Source organism: Egretta garzetta, unplaced genomic scaffold (genome assembly GCF_000687185.1).
Source record: "Egretta garzetta isolate BGI_Z169 unplaced genomic scaffold, ASM68718v1 scaffold431, whole genome shotgun sequence".
Lineage (NCBI taxonomy): Eukaryota > Metazoa > Chordata > Aves > Pelecaniformes > Ardeidae > Egretta > Egretta garzetta.
In genome coordinates, this window is record NW_009258677.1 from 138,327 (window position 1) to 146,361 (window position 8,035).

Genomic DNA, 8,035 nt, shown 5'->3' on the forward strand with positions numbered 1-8,035 from the left:
GTCCAGAGCTGGGGGACCCCTGGGACCCCCAAGAGCAGCGGTTCTGGAGCTGGGGGACCCCTGGGAGCCCAGAAAAGGGCAAGCCCGGAGCTGGGGGACCCCTGGGAGCCCAGAAAGGGGTGATCCCAGAGCTGGGGGACCCCCCCAGGTAACAGGGAAGGGGGATCCCAGAGCTCTTTTCTTCCCCAGCTCTATGGGAACCCTTTTTGGGGTTGAGGGTCCCTGCCTCAGTTTCCCCTTGTGCATCGGAGGGGGGAGGGGGCAATGGCCAGGGGTGGGGACTGGTTGCAGACCCCCACCCCTCTGGGTCGAATCATCGCAGTCCCCTTTCTTTCCCACCCACGTCTGGGTGGGTTTTGGGCTGAGAGCAAGTGGTTTTGGGGTTGAGCCATAGCCAGGAACGTCGCTGACCTTGGCCTTGGCCCCTCTCCAGCTCCAGTGGGACAGGACTTGCAGGGCCATAACGCTGGTCCTTCTCTTCCCATAACCGCATTTCTCAAGCTCTTTATACCTCCCCCACCTCCCTTTTGAGGATGGATCTTTGTATTTATAACGCCGGTCCCACAGATTGGCCATATCTTGGTGTTTTGGAGGTTTTGGGGCTGTATCTTGGTGGTTTGGAAGTTTTCGGGGCTGTATCTTGGCATTTTGGAGGGGTTTGGGGCTGTATCTTGGTGTCTTGGGGGTTTTTGGGGCTGTATCTTGGTGGTTTGGAAGGTTTCGGGGCTGTATGGGGACACCCAGGGACCCCCGGGCAGCTGAAGTAGGGAGCCCAGAGGGGTCGGGACCCCTGGGATCCTCAGGACCCCAGAGTGGGGACCCCCAGAGAGGGGGGACACCCCTGAGACCCCTGGGAGCCTGGAGGAGGGGGGGAGCCTTGGGATTCCCGGGAACCTGAAGTTGACGTTTCAGAAGGTTTTTGAGCTGTATCTTGGTTCAGAAGGTTTTGGGGCTGTATCTTGGCATTTTGGAGGGGTTTGGGGCTGTATCTTGGTGTCTTGGGGGGTTTTGGGGCTGTATCTTGGTGGTTTGGAAGGTTTTGGGGCTGTATCCTGGTGGTTTGGAAGGTTTTTGGGCTGTGTCTTGGTGTTTCAGAGGGTTTTTGGGCTGTATCTTGGTGGTTCAGAGGTTTTTTTGGGCTGTATCTTGGTGTTTCAGAGGTTTTTTTGGGCTGTATCTTGGTGGTTCAGAGGTTTTTTGGGGCTGTATCTTGGTGGTTCAGAAGGTTTTGGGGCTGTATCTCGGTGGTTCGGAGAGTTTCATGGACACAAGCTGCTGGTGGTCTCCTGCCCATTGACTTCCCAGTAGGGATGGACTTGGGCAGGAGCAACCCACAACCCAACCTGGGGAACACACTCACAGCTTGTTTTTTCTGCCCCTCCCCCCCCAGGATTTCCCATTCCCAAACCTTGGCCAGACCACGAGGAGGAGGCTGCGAGGAAGAGGAGATGCTACGAGACACCCAGGCAGGTGAGGAGGAGTTTCCTTGACCTTTCATCCTCTCTTCTCCTCCATCCTCCAGCTGAGCATTGCTTCTGGCTGCAGGACAACCCTGTGGCTGACGCTGCCCTCCCGGCAACGGATGTGGGAGGATCTCCTTCCCCTTCCCTCTGGCATGGATGCAAATCCCTTTCCTCTCTTTGTTCCTTCCTCCAGCAGGCGATGAGATGGGGATGGAGAACACGGAGGAGAAACCTCCCCAGCAGAACCTTGTGGAAGAGGCTGTTTCAAAGGGGTCCATGGAGCAGGAGGTCAACGGGGAGGAAAAGCCAAGAAGATGCTCCACGGGGAGGGGTTGCAACCCTACCCCACGAAGCTCGGAGGAGGAAAGACCGACCATCTGCGAGGAATGTGGTCGGAGCTTCAGCCGTAGCTCGAACCTGGCGGTGCACCAGCGGTTGCATGCCGGAGAGAAGCCCTATAAGTGCTTGGAGTGCGGGAAGAGCTTCAGCCGTAGCTCCCACCTCATCACCCATCAACGTCTGCACACCGGGGAGAAACCCTACAAGTGTCCCGCCTGTGGGAAGAGCTTCAGTGACAGCTCCACGCTCATCACCCACCAACGCTTGCACACTGGTGAGAAGCCCTACAAGTGCCCCGACTGTGGGAAGGGCTTCAACCAAAGCTCCAACCTCACCTCCCACCAACGCACCCACACCGGTGAAAGACCCTACAAGTGCCCCGAGTGCGGGAAGAGCTTCAGCGTCAGCTCCTACCTGATCCGCCACCAGAAGATCCACACCGGGGAGAGACCTTATAAGTGCGAGGAGTGCGAGAAGACGTTCAGCCAGAGCTCCAGCCTCATCATCCACCAGCGTGTCCACACCGGGGAGAAGCCCTACAGGTGCGTTGACTGCGGGAAGTGGTTTAGGAACAGCTCGGACCTCATCAGGCATCAGCGGACACATACGGGTGAGAGACCCTACCGCTGCCCCGACTGCGGGAAGAGCTTCAACCGCAGCTCCAACCTGATGACCCACCAACGCATCCATACCGGGGAGAAGCCCTATGAGTGTCCGGAGTGTGGTAGGAGCTTCACCGTGAGTTCTGCCTTGATTAAACACCAAAGGACCCACCGGGAAGAGAAGCCCTATGAGTGCCCCGACTGCGGGAAGAGCTTTATCCGCTGCTCGAACTTCATTACCCATCGGAGGACCCACGTTGGGTAGAGACCTGGTGACCCGTGTTGGGTAGAGACCTGGTGACCCGTGTTGGGTAGAGACCTGGCTGGCGGTGCCCACATCTTCCTGGTTTCCCCACAGGGACCTGGCTGTGGGACACAGACCAACGGCAGAAATTCCTTAGGAAGAGTGGACTTGTTGGCTTTAGACTCCAAAAAGTCACAGCTGCTTGGTCCAATAATGGGAAGGGCTTCAACCAAAGCTCCAACCTCACCTCCCACCAACGCACCCACACCGGTGAAAGACCCTACAAGTGCCCCGAGTGCGGGAAGAGCTTCAGCGTCAGCTCCTACCTGATCCGCCACCAGAAGATCCACACCGGGGAGAGACCTTATAAGTGCGAGGAGTGCGAGAAGACGTTCAGCCAGAGCTCCAGCCTCATCATCCACCAGCGTGTCCACACCGGGGAGAAGCCCTACAGGTGCGTTGACTGCGGGAAGTGGTTTAGGAACAGCTCGGACCTCATCAGGCATCAGCGGACACATACGGGTGAGAGACCCTACCGCTGCCCCGACTGCGGGAAGAGCTTCAACCGCAGCTCCAACCTGATGACCCACCAACGCATCCATACCGGGGAGAAGCCCTATGAGTGTCCGGAGTGTGGTAGGAGCTTCACCGTGAGTTCTGCCTTGATTAAACACCAAAGGACCCACCGGGAAGAGAAGCCCTATGAGTGCCCCGACTGCGGGAAGAGCTTTATCCGCTGCTCGAACTTCATTACCCATCGGAGGACCCACGTTGGGTAGAGACCTGGTGACCCGTGTTGGGTAGAGACCTGGTGACCCGTGTTGGGTAGAGACCTGGCTGGCGGTGCCCACATCTTCCTGGTTTCCCCACAGGGACCTGGCTGTGGGACACAGACCAACGGCAGAAATTCCTTAGGAAGAGTGGACTTGTTGGCTTTAGACTCCAAAAAGTCACAGCTGCTTGGTCCAATAATCTCTTCTGGTGGCATCAAGCAACACTGTATGGACCACGGGCTTCTTCCACAGCCAAATGGTGGCTGGATTTGGGCACAGACCAGGATTTTTGAAGACACCGCTTGGGACTCAGCTTCTTTGGGAAGGAAGAGGTAGAGTGGAAAGAGTCCCACAACCCTGCTGGGACACACTGGGCCGACTTCTTCCTCACTTACAGGTTTGGGTTGGGGTTTTTTTTTTTCATGTGATGTTGTTTGGTGGCATCATTCAACCCCTGTCCTGCCCGTCTATGGTTCGTCTTTGGATGAATCAACTCATGAGTTGTCCAAAGGGCTTCAGAAGAGGCTCCCGCGACATCTTGGGGACGGAGATGGGCACAGCCCAACTCCACCTCCTGCTCTTGCTCCTTTTGTGCTGGCAAAAATAAGCAGAACTCAGCTGCAATAAACTTGTCCTCCACCCACTGCCTTGGTATGGCCTCGCTGAACCCAAAACACCTTGTTTTCCTCCAGGCTGGGGCTTGGCTGTCTCTAGGGTTGACTTTTCCCAATAGTGCTGCAAGGATGGGAGTGGTGGGACAACGCCGTGGTTGGGTGGAAGGCGAGGAGGACACGTGGGCTCCATGGTTTGGAAGGACAGAACCATCAGCACCAAATAAACCTCATCCATGGTTTGGTTTGAACCCTCGCCCTTGTCCAAGGGGAACGGAGAGGGTTGGAGAGCCTGATCCCAGGTCCAGGGTCTCCACCCCATCCCCACCACCCCTGCAGTTGCTTCCTTGGGGGGGTCCTCAGGCCCTCCGGGTTCAAAAGATGCTCCCAGCCACCCAAAATTGGGGAATTTTTTCACTTTTCCCCTCTGAAAAAGGCTCTTCCACCCACATGGCCCCCACTTCGTCACCACCACAGAGATATTCCCACAATGGTGTCGTGGTTTAACCCCCGCCGCCAGGAACTTGGCCCCACGGAGCCGGTGGGAGGGGGGGAATTGGGAGGGGAAAAATGAGAGCACTCGCGGGGTGAGATAAAGGCGGTTTAATAGGGAAAGCAAAAGCCGCGCGCGCAAGCAAAGCAAGGGATTCGTTCGCTGCTTCCCATTGGCCGGCGGGCGTTGAGCCAGGCTCCGTCACACGCAACGGTGACTTGGGAAGACAAACGCCATCGCTCCCAATGTCGTGTGTGTGTCCCCCCGCCTTTTTCTCCTTCTTCCCCCAGCTTTACACACTGAGCATGACGTCGTAGGCTGTGGGATATCCCTTGGGATCAGCTGGCCCTGGTCGTGGCCCCTCCCGGCGGCGTCTCGAGGACCCTCAGCCTCCTCGTCGGTGGGGTGGGGTGGGGTGAGGAGCAAAAAAAATGGCCTTGGCTGCGTGTAAGCCCTGCTCAGCAATAACAAAAAGATCCCGGCGTTGTCAACACCGTTGGCATTGTCAACACCGTTGGCATTGGCGTTGTCAACACCATTGGCATTGTCAACACTGTTGGTGTTACCAACACCGTTGGCATTGGCGTTGTCAACACTGTTGGTGTTACCAACACTGTTGGCATTGGCGTTGTCAACACCGTTGGCATTATCAACACCGTTGGCGTCGTCAATACCGTTGGTGTTGGCGTTGTCAACAGCGTTGGCGTTATCAACACGGTTACCAACACCATTATCAACACCGTTTTCAAGACAAAGCCCAAACCGCAGCCCCCCCGCAAGCTACGGTGAAGAAAATTAACTCCATCCCAGCCAAACCCGGCAGAGACGCCGACGGGCGAAGGCTTTTATGGCGGCCGTGGTTTTCTTGTGACCCATCCCTCAAAAAGATCCTGAACAGGGTTGGAAAAAAAATAAAGAAATGGAACCGAGGCGTCGAGCTTCTTGGGTGAAGCTCATGGGCCTTCCCTCCCTTCCCCTCGTCTATAATCTACGGCAAAAAAACAGCGGACTGGGGGTGTCTTGTTTAAAAAGCACCCCCCCCCAAAAAAACCCCCAACTTTATATAAAAAAAAAGAAAAATAAAAGCTGGTGAGCGTGTGGGTTGGTTACCCCTCGGTGCTACCACCCAGGGACCGCCATGATGCGTAGGTAGGTCTGAGATGCCACCAGGATGGGGACAGTCCCCGGTGGGGTGGTCCCCATCTTTGGCTGGTGCCTCTTGCGACGCGAGGCGAGGCCGGTGCTGTGCCAAAAGCTCTTGCCACCACTCAGCGCAACCCTAAGGCTTCTCCTCGCTGTGGATCTGCCGGTGCTGGATGAGTTGGGTGCTGCTGGTGAAGCTTTTGGGGCAATCCAGGCAAATATAAGGTTTCTGCTCCAGGTGGGACCGCTGGTGGACCAGGAGGTTGGAGCGACGGTTGAAGCCTCGGCCGCAGTCAGGGCAGCGGAAATCCTTCTCATCGTCGTGTCCCTGTTGGTGCTTGGCGAGCCTGGGGTGGTTGGCCAAGCCCTTCCCGCAGGTTGGGTTGGGGGGCTTGCGCTTGACGGCGTGCGTCTGCTGGTGCCGCGCCAGCTGGGAGCTGTGGCCGAAACGCCGCCCGCACTGCAAGCAATTGTAGGGCCGCTCGCCGGTGTGGATCCGCCAGTGCCGCACCAGTTGGGAGGTGTCGCCGAAACGCCGCCCGCACTGGGAGCAATCGTAGGGGCGCTCGCTGGTGTGGATCCGCCCGTGCCGCACCAGCTCCGAGCTGTTCTTGAAGCTCTTGTGGCACTCGGGGCACTTGTAGGGCCTCTCCCCCGAATGCACGCGGTGGTGGATGGTCACCGTGGACCTGTGCCTGAAGCTCTTCCCGCACTGCTCGCACCGGTAAGGTCGTTCGTCCGTGTGCGTCTTCCGATGCCGCAGGAGGGTGGAGCTGACGCGGTAGCTCTTCCCGCAGTCGGGACACTTGTAGGGCATGTCGCCGGTGTGGATGCGCCGGTGGGTGGTCAGGTTGGAGCCCCGGTTGAAGCGGCGGCCGCAGTCCTGGCAGCCGAAGGGGCGTTCGTCCGTGTGTATGCGGTGGTGGTTCACCAATGCCGAGCGGCAACGGAAGCTCTTCCCACATTCCCGGCAGGTGTTGGGTGCCTCATGGCTCCCGTTGTCCCCCAGGAGCGGGGATCCGCTGGGATGGGTCCTTGGGGACTGCTGCTGGCTGGAGGTTGGGGGTTCCACCAGTGCGTCTGCTTGCTCGGGAGCGTCCTGCTGCCATTCCTCCTCCTCCTCCTTGATTGAGTCCAAATCTGCCGGGGAGAGAGACCATCCCCAGCAGCTCTCTCCCGTTGAAGCGGGAACCACACCAGCTACGGCGCCGGGAAATGGTCAGCCAAGAGCCAGGAGGCCCCAGGAGAGGATCAAGGCTCCAAGGCAGAAGCCACCTCGAGAAAGGTTGGGGACACGGTGGGAGGAGGGATGGGGACATGGTGGGAGAAGGGGTGGGGTCACAGTGGCACAAGGGGTGGGGACGTGGTGGCAGAAGGGGTGGGGACATGGTGGCAGAAAGGATGGATTCATGGTGGGACAAGGTTTGAGGTCACAGTGAGAGAAGGGATGGGGACACAATAGGAGAAGGTTTAGGGTCACGGTGGGAGGAGGTTTGGGGTCATGGTAGGAGAAGGGTTGGGGACACAGTGGCAGAGGGGATGGGGACACCATGGCAGAATGGATGAGGCTATGGTGGGATTAGGGTTGGGGTCATGGTAGGAGAAGGTTTGGGGTCACAGTGGCAGAAGGGATGGGGACAAGGTAGCAGAAGGGGGAAGCCATGGTGGGACAAGGTTTGGGGACACAGTGGGACAAGGTTTGGGGTCATGGTAGGGGAAGGTTTGGGTCATGCTGGCAGGAGGGATGGGGACAAGGTGGCAGAAGGGCTGGGGACAACCATGCATTCCCCGACAATTGTCCCCACCAAAGCCACCTCTCAGCCACCCATCCAACCCCCCGACTTGTCCCCAGCCCTGGGGACTCTTACCCAGAGGGACCACGGTGTCCCCGTTCCTCTTCACAGTGTCCCCACCACAGGCTGTCGGCACTGGGATGAGAGGCGCGGCAGCATCTTCCATGGTCATCACCTCCATGGAGACAACCCTAGAGGGGACAACCCCAGGAGCCGTCACCTCCACGGGGACAACCCTAGAGGGGACAACCCTAGAGGGGACAACCCCAGGAGCCGTCACCTCCACGGGGACAACCCTAGAGGGGACAACCCTAGAGGGGACAACCCCAGGAGCCGTCACCTCCACGGGGACAACCCTAGAGGGGACAACCCTAGAGGGATGACCCCAGGAGCCATCACCTCCATGGGGACAACCCTAGAGGGGACAACCCCAGGAGCCATGACCCCACTTTTCTCTGGAGTTCCCCTTAGAAAAAGGGATTTCTGGGAAAAACCAAAAATCGCTGGGGTGGTGAGGAGGGTCCTGGGGGGTCGGGGGGGGGTGAAGGGTTGACCCACCATGGATGTGGGCATC

The 8,035-nt window shown here is 58.2% G+C and overlaps 2 protein-coding genes across 2 annotated transcripts in view; one reads left to right on the forward strand and one right to left on the reverse strand.

The window, feature by feature from the left end:
- Window positions 1-1,667: 1,667 nt before the first annotated feature.
- On the forward strand, window positions 1,668-5,314 carry LOC118451668 (zinc finger protein 345-like). The gene is made up of 3 exons (XM_035888662.1): window positions 1,668-2,526; window positions 2,763-3,284; window positions 5,001-5,314. The coding sequence occupies exons 1-3, from the start codon at window positions 1,668-1,670 to the stop codon at window positions 5,312-5,314; spliced, it is 1,695 nt and encodes a 564-aa protein (XP_035744555.1).
- LOC104135268 (zinc finger protein 660-like) overlaps window positions 4,806-8,035 on the reverse strand; it is a 4,159-nt gene continuing 929 nt past the window's right edge. The window contains exons 2-3 of the mRNA XM_035888656.1: window positions 7,537-7,652; window positions 4,806-6,868 (exon numbers count right to left, since the gene is read on the reverse strand). Of these exons, the coding sequence (XP_035744549.1) occupies window positions 5,805-6,868; window positions 7,537-7,652 (1,180 nt within the window). The 3' untranslated portion in view covers window positions 4,806-5,804. The remainder of the gene's footprint in view (window positions 6,869-7,536; window positions 7,653-8,035) is intronic.

Coding starts and splice junctions, on each gene's coding strand:
- LOC118451668 (XM_035888662.1), top strand. CDS start 1,668: ATGGGGATGGAGAACACGGAGGAGAAACCTCCCCAGCAGAACCTTGTG. Junction 2,527..2,762: donor CTATGAGTGTCCGGAGTGTG/GTAGGAGCTTCA, acceptor GTTTCCCCACAG/GGACCTGGCTGTGGGACACA. Junction 3,285..5,000: donor CTATGAGTGTCCGGAGTGTG/GTAGGAGCTTCA, acceptor AATAACAAAAAG/ATCCCGGCGTTGTCAACACC.